This window comes from Pygocentrus nattereri, chromosome 26, assembly GCF_015220715.1.
Source record: "Pygocentrus nattereri isolate fPygNat1 chromosome 26, fPygNat1.pri, whole genome shotgun sequence".
Taxonomy (NCBI): Eukaryota; Metazoa; Chordata; class Actinopteri; order Characiformes; family Serrasalmidae; genus Pygocentrus; species Pygocentrus nattereri.
Window position 1 is genome coordinate 28,900,830 of NC_051236.1, and position 13,478 is coordinate 28,914,307.

The following is a 13,478-nucleotide window of genomic DNA, read 5'->3' on the forward strand; positions in this document are numbered from 1 at the left end:
CTGCAGAACCATCTCAAAAAAGAAAAAGATTGAAATGATATTTTCCTAAATGAAGGCAAAATCCCTCAGAATATTTTGAATAACTGTCTCTTCCATGGTTTTGGTCTAATAAAACTGCACATTCTTAAAGATGCTATGTCTTCTTATTTATCTAGTACATGTGGAGAAACACTTCCAAAATGAACCTGTTATGCTTCCTCATCATTAGAAAACCTTTAGGATGTGCTGGAGTGGCGTCTGTGATCCAGAACCAATAATCCAACATACCCGACCTCACTAAAGCTTTTGTGGCTGAATGCAGTCAAGATCCTCACAAAAGTGTTCTACCACATAAACTCTTAAAGAAGAACCATTAGTTCTACATAGAACCATTTCATGCTTAAATAGTTCTTCAGATTGTTGAATATGGTTCTATATAGCACCAAAAAGGGTTCTTGGCATTGTATCAATTGCAGAACCCCTTCTGGTGCTGTATAAGACCATATACAAACACATTCTTCATCAATTTGAAGAACCATTTAAGCATGAAATAGTATGCTCAGTTCTAAATAGAGCCATTGCTTAAGCTACTGTTAACTAATCAGCATTAGATTATAGAAGATGAGGTGAGTAAAGGCAGGCGCGGTCTCTGTACTAGGCAAAGGTAGCCAGCTGCCTAGGATCCCCATCACCTGAGGCCTCTATGAAAATACAATTCAGGCATACTGTATTTGTACAGTATGAATACCCTACTCCCCTACATACACACACATTTTAAAACAAATGATATTTTCATAACTTCTGAGGGGGAAAAAATCAGATAAAGTCTAGCAGAGAAAGGCAAAAAGAGGGAGGAAAGCAAAAAATCGCTTCACTCCCGGAGCTAACTTTCCGTTTCAGTCAGAACAGAATGCCGCACAGGCTGAGCAGACTGTACATAATGCTGATGTTAGAGTAGATAGCTCCAGTGTTCAGGTAATTACTCAAAATCGCACAAATTACTAATCACTTCTGTCAAAATGAAATGGGATCATGTTACATATATCACTGCTCATTACATTCATCGTACGTTTATGATGGTTTCACTTTCCGTGATGTTTTTTCTGCAGTGTAGACAGTCGTGACACTCAGGAGCCCAGAGCATCAAATCATTTAGAAATGTGCATCCTGGCACTCCACTCTAGTCTTCTGCTTAGAGCCCCAGAATCAATAGCTCCACCCATAAGTAAAGGTCATTTCCAATATGAGCCCTACACACCTGCTCATAGTGGAGTATTTACTTGTATACCACAGTTTGCACATGCATGTGGGAATGCCATCATACAGTGTGTGGAAACCAAATCAAATAAGTGAATTCAGTGAAGAAAACACTTGTTGCAGGCATGGAGCCACACTTTCCCAAGAGCCTTTTTGCCTGTGCGCTGGTTATGAAAGGACGGAAGTTCCTCTCAGTGAAAAAACAAGTGTATACTGAAAGGTTGGTGGCAGAAAAGCATGTAGACCTAAACTAATCTGAGTTTATGACCTTCATGACATACAATGGGTTCATCTCAGTCAAACCCACACCTATAGAACCAAACCTATAAAAGACATTATTATAGAAAAGTGGACAAACCACACTGAGAAGTCAAAATCAATCATTTTTAAAATGCAAGTGGTCAATAAATACAGGCCAGTTTGGGAGAAACGCATTGTGTGCCTTTGGTTTTTTGAAAGAGAGCAGGCCAATACAGCTGCTGCCATAGCAACACTGACACCACTGAATATCCCAACAGTTTCCATCTTGGCTTCAGGATGACGGATATTGATCACCCTGGTTTAATATGTGCTGTTTATTCCATCACTCTGATTTGACCCTCATGGTAACTCTTTAAGGGGAATTCCATCAATTTTTCTAAATTTCTAGATAATTCAGAGAATTCACACTCTGGATAAAGTTTAAAATGGTTCAATGTAGAACTTACCAAGAGTTTTTCTTCACAGAGGAGGTGTTAAGAACCCGTGGTCACGATGTGTACGTCACAGATACACACACACACACACACACACACACACACACACACATTTACTAAGCTGCTTCTCCCTCAGGGTCGAGGGGGGGGGGGTGCTGGAGCCTATCCCAGCGGTCATCGGGCGGAAGGCAGGAAACACCCTGGACAGGTTCCCATCACCATCACTGTGAACAATTCTGACACAGTAAGTTTCTTCAGAAACCAGCATTTCACATCAGAACACACTGAATATAAAACAATGGTGTTATTAAATGCTTCCTCCATGATCTGAAATCAAAAGTGACCTTTCTGCCTTATTAGGTTATGTCCCTGGTCATATTAAAACGGTTCATCATAACTGACCATTTCAGAAAGAAAGTATGTGATTTACCACAAACTTTAACTGAAGTGTTGTAACTTTTGCCCACCTCGAAAACATCTTCTCGTTTTTGTTTACATCACTGTGCAAAATAATATTAACCAATAATATTTACCCATGATTTCTGATTCACACTGACTGAGTCCGGTCCACTACCAACAAAATCATAAGAAGAAGAAGAGAATTCAGAATAAAATAGAATGTATTTAGATTTTGACCACTTTCGACTCACCATTTCAACTATTTTTAGTTCTTCCGTGTCTCTTTAAATAACTGTTGAAATCATCATGCTCCCTTTGCAGGCATGGAGGGAGTAATCAGCTAATTTTATGCCTCAACAGGCAGAAGCTTGGTGGTCGTCTACGCTGACAATTAAAAAAAGAGCTCAATAATAAGTTGTACATGGGTGTAACTGAAGGTTTGTTGAGATTTATCAGTAACTAACTAGGCTGCCAGAAAAACACGCCTAGTGATTTATTATAACGAGGTTAAGCATCTGACCCATGCATGAGAATACCATAAAAGTAGAATCAAATGACCACTGAAATATTTGCTTGGGACGTTCCTTACAGAAACACTAAGGTTGATAACTGATTATCAAGCAGCCCCTGACTCCTCTGCTGTCTGTGTTTAGATGGTGCAGGGCAGCCATTAGACTCCATTCGGCTTCCATGTATCGCAGCCATGGTCCCTGTAATTAAATGCATGTGCGCCCTCTTGCGGTACAACAATGTCATTACCGCTACCAGTACATTTTACACAGATGTAAACTATTACCGTTAGTCCTGGATATTTTATACAGATCAACAAAACTTAACTTGTCGTTGAGGGTTTATAAACCAATATTTAATTTTACATAATTCTCATCTGCAGATTTCACATAAGGTTTTCTCCACAAAAAAAAGCCCTAAAATAACTTCCAGAATACAGAACAACCTTGTTTGACTGCTATTGCTTCTGTAAATATACAAATAATCTTCAGTCAGATTTTCATTCTAAATCGTATTCCAGTTTTCCATCCTGGGTTATTCTCCAGACAGGGTGGCATTTGGAATTATTTTATTTTTTTAATTAAATGTGTAAATTCTTAAAACATAAACACTGTATCAGATTTTTATCAATGTTGAGTTTTAACACTTTAATATGTGCGTTTTATGTTTCATATATCTGATTAAAAAAAATCAAGATTTAAGCACGTATGCCACTGTTATCACACTGAACGTTGCTATTTTCTGAAAAAGTAAATGTTGGAAATAAAAAAGACTCATTTTTTATTGTTTGGTTAAAAAGTCCTTGTAACAAAAATACAGCATTGTTTTATTATCAATATGGGTTTGAAAAAGCCATAACACAGACCCAAAGACTCTTTTACTTCACAAAAAAACTCTCAGAGAACAGAGAACTGTAACTCCAACGACACTGTCCGACACCAGTGACCACACAGCTGCTTTTCTGGAACACAAAACCTTTTAGCCAAAGCAGCAGCTGTTAAACGATCCAATGCCCTTCAGAAATGACTGATATATGTTTATATACATCCATCCATCCATCCATCCATCCATCCAGACAGACAGACAGATAGATAGATATAGATATGTGTGTGTGTGTGTGTGTGTGTGTGTGTGTGTGTGTGTGTATAGACTTAGTTCTATATATTGGCTCTACATGTTTAACGCCAGTGGCAGCGGTCAAAACTAATCAGGCTATTCTCTAACTGGCTGACACGTGCAGGAAAAAGGACTTTGCTGGTATTTTAAGTTGATTTGTGAAATGATTTTGAATAATCATCACATCCTGAGCTTTAAGAAGGCGGGACTGCAGACAGGAGTTATTGCGGTGGTATGTGTGAAGAATGGGGACAATGCTCTGACCTGGGAACGAGTGGCCTTTGAGGACCCCTCCAGGCCTCAGGTCACTCTTTCCCTTCATGACGTAGGCGGCGTTAATCACGTGACAAACCATCACTTTTCGCAGCGGGAAACAAACCGCAAGCATCAACGCAACAAGGCGGTTATTACCAGGTCGTGCAGCCGCGTCCAGAACCACACACTGCCCGTCTAATTAGTGGTCAACTAGGGTGCCACCAGTAAAGGGGAACAAAGTGACTAAATCACTTCGTGATGTGAGCAGAATCATCCAGAGTGGGCTGGGCTGAAGCGCGTTTTTCTAGAGGGCCGAAACCGTTGAGCTCGGAACCAGATGTCATTTTATCTGCTATCCAAAATGTCCAGAGACATTTATTATTTGTAGTGATCTATAATGCGTTTACTTCCAATTCCATTTATACGGTGAATGGACTTCTGTTGGTGGTTGACCCGCTGCGGTGTTTCTGACCCGCTCTTTAGGTTCGGGGCGCAGCCTTAGCCGGGAGTCCTGCGCCAGGCCCGCGCGCTCTGAGAGAAAGAGCCCTCCTGGCGTCTCCGCGTTCACAGCTGATGTCAGTCAGCTAATCAGAAGGCCGTCAGAGATTCTGCTCAGCTGTGGAACTGAGACAAAGCTAACTGCTTCGTTCAGCTCTTCGTTCAGGGCCTGTTGATCATATCCGCCGTCCTTCGTTTAGTTGTGCTTTGTGGTTTTGTTAACGAAGTCCGAGGGGTCGTATGTTAACAGTGATTACTCCCTGACCCGTCTTAGACTGCAGGCCCCTGGGTAAGAAACTGGCCCACCCTTTTTATGGAGGCCGCCAGCTAGAATCACCATAACGCAGTAGTTCTTGTTCTCCTTTAACCCAAGGCTTCAGCACGATGACTTCTGAAGGTTCAAGAGAAAGGTTCTCTGAACATGCTCCAAGGTCGTGTGGTGTTTTTGAAAAGTAGGTCCTGCATGTCTCGTGTTTTGAGCGTGGCTGACTCCAAGCCTTGGTATGAGATGTTCTAATGGTCTGAATGTGTAATGACGTGCTTGAAATCTTGAAGTTTTGCAGATGCAGATCTGTCATTAATGCCAGCATCTGAGAATGCAGGTAAAACACCTTCTCTTCCTTTTTCACAAACTGTGAGGTATACACAAAAATGGTTCTTCATGGGTTCTTAATTAAAAGCATTGGCTCTATATGCACTCTTAAATGGTTCTTCATGGGTTCCTTATTAAAAGCAGTGGCTCTATATGTGTTCTTAAAGGGTTCCTCATGGGTTCCTTGTTAAAAGCAGTGGCTCTATATGCGTTCTTAAATGGTTCTTCATGGGTTCCTTGTTAAAAGCAGTGGCTCTATATGCATTCTTAAATGGCTCTTCGTTTTGTGAAATGGTTCTTCAGATTGATGGAGAATGTGCTGTGTATGGTTCTATATAACACCAAAAAAGGGTTCTTTTATTGTTCCAGTCTTGACCTTGTAATAATAGCAGAGCCCTTTTTGGTGCTATATAGAGGTGTTTTAAAAAGGTTCTATGTAGAACTATATAGAGCATATTCATCAGTCTAAAGAGCTGTTTTACTATGCAAATAATCATTTAAGCATCAAATGGTTCGAATTAGAAGTCATGAACCGATCTTCCTGAAGATCCATTGCAGAACCTTCTTTTAGTGCGTACCCTTTCTTTCCTCTTAGAGAAGTCCTGCAGTTGGCCAGAGTTTAGGTTGTTTCCATCTAGATCTTCAGACTCCTTTGAAACCTTTGAGACCGACAGCTCCACCGGGTGAGGTGGACTCGTTCTGAACTTCTGAATGAGTTTTGGGAAGACTGCAATTCGCTGACTGTTCGTTGTAATCTCTTACCAGATACAGTGCCTATGAGTCTTTTGATTGTGTGACCCCTAATAATGAACATGAAAACGGTGGATATGATGTGTACTCTGCTGCCTGGACAGATGACATGATGCTAGGTTGGCGTTTGCCTAATCGAAAGTCTTCTGCAAGGTCCAGGTCGCCACTGTCAGACAGCGGCCGAAGTGAATATTCCTCCTTTAATGATTTTTCTGCCCCTTCGACATCCTTTCCCACCACATACACAAGGCCTGCACCCATTGGCTCCCGGGGCAGAGCCATGTCTGTGTACATTGAGCACATGCGTGGAGCGAGAGGAGGAGATACCGCAGCAGAATGCAGAGCGAAAAGCAGAGGTGTAAGTACAAAAGGAAATCGTCTGACACTTCGACTATAGTTTGTGCTAAATTGATGACTTCACAATCTAACAAGACACTTTGGATTGTTTTATGATTATTTCCATGTTTGTTTTTGACGAATGTACACACATCTGTCTATCAGTTTTGCGGGCTGAGGGGTGCTGGCAGCGTACACAACGCCCAGTCTAACGTGCCAGTACCAGTGTTCCGCGGGACCAAGCGAAAGATGATGGCACCAGTGTATCCAAGCAAGTTTGTCAAGAAGCCGAAGGTTGTCAGAACGACTCCTAACATGGGAATTGCTGCAGGTGTGTCTGCAAGGAAAAAAAATGTAATGGTTCTCTTAATTTTAGTGTTATGCTTTTCTCAATTTGAAGTTATTGAAAACAGGATCTTCGCTACAGTGTTCAGTGTTAAATTAGCATTTGTTTCTTTGTCATCCCCAGCACTGAATTTGACGCAGGTGAGACGATGACTGCTTTTACCTGTATTTCAGTTTCAAAAAGACAAACTACATATGTATTATTTTTTTAATTCCATTTATTTATTTTATTTATTTATTTTTTTTATGAAAAGCACAGTCATATTTCTTCTGATGGAAAGGACCTGAGCACAGAAGGTGGTATGTACTCGCTGCTTGGCTCTAACTCTGTTTATTGTAGAGTTCAGAGGTGTAACAGTTGCATGAGCTGAAGTAGAAGCTCTTTGGGGTTCTTTCATATAATGTCAAGCACATGTCTTTTAATTAAGAGTACACATTTTATGTAAAACAGTGGGGACACGACTGATTTGATCAACTTCTTGAGTTTTTAAGAAAAAATTAGTTTGATAGTTTACCACTTTTTTTTTTTTTTTTTTTTTTTTTAAATCCTCAGAGGACAAGAAGGTTCGAGTCAGAGAGAAGCGAAGACGCAGACGAGAGAAGAACCGCGAGAAATATGGGGAAAAGCACAGGTGACGTTGGGTGCATCTCAGCAGGACGCTTGTGAAATGATTTCTGTGTTTGCTAGTTAGTGAAAGCTCAGACGTGGCTGTGAAAGTTGCCATTATGTTTTTGAACCACTAGAGAGCACATCGGTCATTCCTGGGGGGGGGGTGTCTATGAAAGTGATTGAAGTCACTCTTGACAACTGTTGGACAAATAACAAAATGTATTAGGAGCTTTTATCTTTTTTTTTTTTTGGTCTTCCCATGAGACTGAAGAAATGATAATCTCCTCTATGGCTTCAAATAGAAACCAGGTATCAGTGTGATGTAAAAATATTATCACTTTCTTAAAAAAAACAGTGCTAAAATCTGATTGAGCTGCCTTCAAGTGATTCAGTCCCAGTGTGGGAGGAGAGGTGCCTTTAGCTCTGTGCTGAATGAGACTCAAGGTGGAAATTTGGTGACAAAGTACTTAAAGCGAAGGTTTTTACATTTAACAATGCTGTTATGTTCATTATTATATGACAAAGTTGAAGTTCATGAAACAGCCCAGTGATGGGTGACCAAACGTTCTTCTCATTTAGCAGTCTATGGTTGCTTGGCAACAGTATCACAGTCTACAGGATCTACCATGCTTTTTCTAAAAAAATGATTGAAATTCCACCAAGAAATGTCACTCGAGACTGAACTACAGCGATTTCATAACAGAAGGGAGTTTTGCCCTTCTTTGCATCGTGCCCAAGAACACACCTGTGATGAAATTACTGTAAAGCACATGGCTTATTGCTTAAATGCCTTCACTTCAGTCTCCCTCCACTGTTTACAATGGGCCATTATTCCGTCTCTCATCTCTTTAGACTGGCTTTCACATGTGCGTTTTGTAAGTTTCGAACATATGATGGCCAAGATATCGAGAAGCACTTTGGAGGCACGTATCACCGTGAAACTCTAGACTATATTCGACGGCACGCCAAGTTTGATGACCGGGTCATTAGTTTTCTCCATGTAAGTCTGCAAGTTTGCTTTTGAAGTCTCTTGAGGTCACCGGTGTGAGGTCATGTTAATTTTTCCATTTTTGTGTTAAAGGATTGTATGGTGCACAAGTTTCGTAAAACAGTGTCCGCTTTATGCAGTTTACACACCTCTGACCAGAAAACGAACCAGAAGGTTATGGAAGGTATGGCCTTTCTTTGTTTTCCTTAATCACTGTTAAATTAGTTCTTTGTTTCTAATAGTGGTATTATAGGAGGGCCATGTTTGTGTGTAGTGGTGTATCATTTTCATAATACTGTATGCATTGTGGATGAAGGAACTTGCTTTTCCGATGGCGCTCATGCAGCTTCATACGTTTTTCCTGTTGAGCTTGGCATATTGTTGATGAATGGCTGGTCACGGAGGTGTCTGTTACATTGAACCTTATCCAAAATTATTCAAAATGTAACACGGAGGTCGTGTTCTAGCAGAATAAATACACACAGTACAGTCCATAAATTCAGTGACTCGAGTTTTAATTTGAGATTAGAATTATATTGGTTGAACCATAGGAAACAATGCAGCCGTTTTTGTACATGGCTCCCCTCATCCCCATTTCAGGGGACCATAAGTGATTGGACATCTGTAACATACTTGCAGATCGTTTACAGTTGATATCTGCCTAAAGCTGTGATCCATAAATATCACCAAATGGGTTTTCTTCCCATTATAAACAGTCAAGTTGGTTGACTGTCTTGACTAGTTAATAATATTTAGGGGAGGTGTAATGGTTTATATCCAGTGTACTGGAGTATAGAACAAAGCCAACAGCTTATTACTGCACTTACTTGCTGATTACACTGATTGGTGTAAAAGAACTTTGCATGGTACACAGGCATGACTGAATGGTTCTGATATGATTCGCACTTCCTTCAGGGCTGAATTCAGATGGAGTCTGTTTCCCCCTTTCATTTACTAATGTCATTTCTTTACCTGTTGTTAACAGGGGTGACTGAGGATGACTACATGAGGAAGGTGGAGGTGGTGCACTGTATGGCCTGCGATATGCACATTCCTGCATTCTTCACTTCTGTACAGAAGCATCTCTGTTCTCCTGTACACTTAAAAAGCAGAGTGGTACAGACCCTCTTCACTGTTCTGTAAAAACGGCAAAAGCCCAAAAAGGCTTCAGTGAATTTGTTGGATGAACGTTGCTTTCTTCGTGTCTCTTCTAAAGGTGTACAAAGAGCAGCTGAAAAGGGAGAGCGTTCTTACAGCCAAAGCTATAATAAACAACAACAGTGTTAAAGTGCGCTATGAGAAATATATAAAGGTAAATATGAATTCATATTCAAAAATTAGGTTATCGCATCACACACTGTTGTTTAAGTATGTTCATTTCATATCGTTTGCAGGGAGAAGACCCGTTTGTCAATGATGCCAAAGAAGATACAAGTTCAGATTCCTCTGAACAGGAGAGGCCTGATGAACATGAGGACAAGGTGGACAGTAGTGACTGAAAATGAAGAACTGGAGTTTGATGTAGACGTGCAGTTCTCTATCCATGTGCTATGATGTAATGAACAGTGATCCCATGTGCAGGTCTTGAAAGCTGTCCGATTGTTTTCGAGGAACTCTTCTCTAAGTGAGGAAATGTTTTCACTCGTCGCTGGTTTGGTTTGTTGCTTTTTGTGTTTGGAGATGATGGTGCCTCTCTAGTCAATGTAATGTTTTCGTTTACAGTGTGATGGCAGGCTCACAGTGCATAGTGATTAAATTATGAGATACAGATGGTTTCTGTTGACTAGTATCTGGTATTGGATGACTATGGCTGTTGTAAGATTGCAATTAAATTATGTACAAAAATATGTTGTCCTACAACTTAAGGCAGTAATTACTTTGAGACTCCTGCTTTAAGCTGGTACTTATTTCACACTGTTCCTTGCTCTTCTAAAACTCCTTTCTTATATATTTGTGTGGGTGTGTGGGGAGATCCTGTCAGTAACTCCTGAATGTCATAGAATGCAGTGCTGATTAAAAAGATGCCACCATCTACACCATATCTTATAGTTTGCATATCTTATTGATGCTGTTGTGACCATTTTGGCTAGTTGCACATCCATGTAGTTATTTGGAAAATTATGATTCCTTATGGTGGCACAGTGGCGGTGGGTAGTGCCTGGGTTCAATTCCCCAGCCCGGTGCCCAGGGCCCTTTCTGTGTGGAGTTTGCATGTTCTCCCTGTGTCTGTGTGGGTTTCTTCCGGGTTCTCAGGTTTCCTACCACAGTCCAAAGACATGCAGTTGAGCCACTTGGACATTGTGAGTGAATGTTTGTCTGGCCTGTGATGTGTTGGCGACCTGTCCAGGGTGCATCCTGCCTTCCGCCCGATGACAGCTGGGGTAGGCTCCAGCAACCCCCGTGCCCCAGAAGAAGAAGCTGCTTAGATGTGATTTCCTTATGGGGCGATCAGAGGATAATTGTTTTTGAGTGAGAAACGCATCTGCTATATCCCCGCTATTGGCAGGTACTGTACTGTGTAAATCTACTTAACTGTCCTCATGATGTACCACACATCTCTACTATGAAAGAATTGTTTGACTCTTTCTATGCTGATTTGAAGTTAAGGATGGATGGATGGTTTGAGTACAGTGTAGTTGCCAAGTACAGAGTGCACCACTTTGTTTTGGCTCTGTATGTTACACAGATTTAAAATTAAGAAAAGTTGATTTAAAATTCTGATAGATTTCTAAAGTTTCTTTCTTTCCGGTTTCTAAAGTGTTTCTTTTCTAGGGAAGGTCAAATGGTAGGGGGAAAAATTGGCCAAAAAACATGCCTTGGCTGATATTTGGGCTGAACTACATGTGAATGTTTTGATTAACCTTTCTTTTAAACAGCATAAGATGATTTACATCTATATCAGGAATCACCTGAATATCTGTGCAGCCTAAAACACATTCTTCAAAATCCCCACCAGAATCATACTTTGTGTCCAAGAATGAAAGAGAATTAATGCTTCAGTGATTCAAAGCTGGGATATGAAACAGCTTGATCAATAGTAAGCACAAAATGACAGTCCTAAACAATCAGAAGACCACATAACTTTGGACACATTGACAATGTTCAATAAAACCATGTTTAGGGTTTGTCTGCAGGTCTTGTCATGCATGCCTGATGTCCACCCATAGGTGCTCCAGGTCAGGTGACTGCCTACTGGCCCTAAGAAACTCTATAGCTTTAGTAGGGGTCATTGCCTCATTACCTAGTCAGTGCCTCTACACTTACATACCCTGCGGAGTTGCAGCTGCTGCCACTTCCTGAGGTCAGTGAGCTTATTGACAGCCCTACAGGCCCATGATACGTTTTGCAGATGAGGTGATTTGCCATGGATCGGGAGCATTCCTCCACATTACCTCTATCCATCACTTTGTTGCGGTTTATCTTAATCTCATCTCTCTATATGACTTGTTCCAGACATCCACACTCAATATGACCATTTGGCAAGCTCTGGTCTGACTTCTATTATTGCGACTTACCAGTGGTTTGCATTTGAGGTCAGGCTGGTTTATTCTTCTCTTTACAGCAGTGTTTAAGACATCTATGGCCACAAGCTGCATAGTGTTCTTGAAGTGCAGGAGTTTTGTTTGCTGTCGCCCACCACTGCCTTCTTTCTGCTTAATGCAGGGACATCCGTTCCTATCTGCAAAGGGCTGGTGTGGCAGCATGTTTTCATTCCAAACAAGCTGGAGCATCCTAGATTCTTCTTGTTTACTGAGTTGGTCTCAGACTTTAACTGATCATGTGTGCTCCTGCTTGTTTGGAACGGTAACCTGGAGCCATAGTGGCCCCATTTACAAATAAGACAGGACACCCCTGGCTTAACACATTTAATCCAACCAGTCACAATAGTGTCTTCATTTCAAATGAAATTTATGTGGGTGATGTAATCAAAATCCTTCCAGCATGCCCTTGATAAAGATTTGTCTGCATCAAAACTCTACCAAAGAAAAATGTATTCATACACGCAAACGTCTGAACAGTATATAATATCTAATAATATACGTACAATAATGCAATTGCAAATTTGCATTTAACAGATCAGGTTGCTCACTGCAACCAGTTACAAAATAACATAGTTATGGTGTGGGAACAAGAAAATTAAGCCTTGACCACAGCTTAATAAGGCTGTGGTCAAGGCTTAATTTCTAATAATGCCTTAATAAATCACAGCTTATAGCAGGGGTGTCCAATCTTATCCACAAAGAGCTACGGTGGGCGCAGGTTTTCAAATCAAATAAAAGAGCCCACCTGATTCCACTCATCTAATCAGTCAAGTGCTCTCCTGCTTCGTTGCACTGAAAACCGGCAGCCACACCAGGAACCTTTGTGGCTTTTCATTGAACACTCCTGGCTTACAGCTTAATTATCTCATTCCCATGCCTTCCTAAGTTGTGGCCACACAAGTTTGATGAAACTGTGCTTTGTAGAGAAACATTTATGGACACGCTGTTCTTTACAGCGGTGGTGACAGGAACCAGAAGTTGTGACGTCTGTAACACAAATACAGCCATTCATGTACATTCCAATCAGACCAGTGACCCTATATGGTTTTCTGAGGTTTTTATAAGTAATGTTGATAATGGTAAAATACTGCTATATCTGAAAAACAGTTTTCTTTGGGTACTATTTTGCCTTACAGCACCCTGCATGTACCTCTCTGCCATGAGTGGATGTTAAAAATAAGGCCAAAACCTTATAATAAAACAATGATTCCAATATCCGGCAGCATATTCATAAACAATTTCACGTAATACATATTTCAGTAAGGTAGATTTTAGACTCTGTAAGTTTCTCCAGAACGGAGATGTCCAATCTTATCCACAAAGGGCCAGTGTGGGTACAGGCCTTTGCTCCAAACCAGAAGAGCACACATCATTCACTCTCAGTCAGAATAAGATTGGACTCCACTGCATTAGAACATCTTATTTCACATTAGAACACTCTGAATTAATTTGTTTACATCTTAATGAGTTATTTATGCAGAAATAGAAGAAAAAACTTTCTTATAGAGGCTTAGAATACACAATGCTTACTTGAACATTTATAAGATTGTTGTGTATGTGTATATTTATGCCTGGGCCCACCTATCAAAAATACATTCCATGTTTC

At 40.7% G+C, this 13,478-nt stretch overlaps 1 protein-coding gene across 3 annotated transcripts; it reads left to right on the forward strand.

Annotated features, from left to right (window-relative positions):
• The first annotated feature begins 4,313 nt into the window (after positions 1–4,313).
• Positions 4,314–10,371, forward strand: znf326 (zinc finger protein 326). 3 transcript variants are annotated; one of them, XM_017685617.2, is made up of 15 exons: positions 4,314–4,471; positions 4,695–4,998; positions 5,083–5,161; positions 5,265–5,311; positions 5,897–5,984; positions 6,067–6,409; positions 6,553–6,718; positions 6,857–6,873; positions 6,987–7,032; positions 7,286–7,364; positions 8,195–8,342; positions 8,424–8,514; positions 9,316–9,446; positions 9,547–9,642; positions 9,725–10,371. In XM_017685617.2, exons 3-15 carry the CDS (start codon positions 5,094–5,096, stop codon positions 9,827–9,829), a joined length of 1,425 nt encoding a protein of 474 aa, XP_017541106.2. In that variant the 5' UTR covers positions 4,314–4,471; positions 4,695–4,998; positions 5,083–5,093; the 3' UTR covers positions 9,830–10,371. The 3 variants fall into 3 exon arrangements, with proteins under 3 accessions (XP_017541106.2, XP_017541105.2, XP_017541108.2); XM_017685616.2 differs by lacking the exon at positions 4,314–4,471 and having other exon boundaries at positions 4,679–4,998; XM_017685619.2 differs by lacking the exons at positions 4,314–4,471; positions 4,695–4,998 and having other exon boundaries at positions 5,133–5,161; positions 5,899–5,984.
• Positions 10,372–13,478: the final 3,107 nt, after the last annotated feature.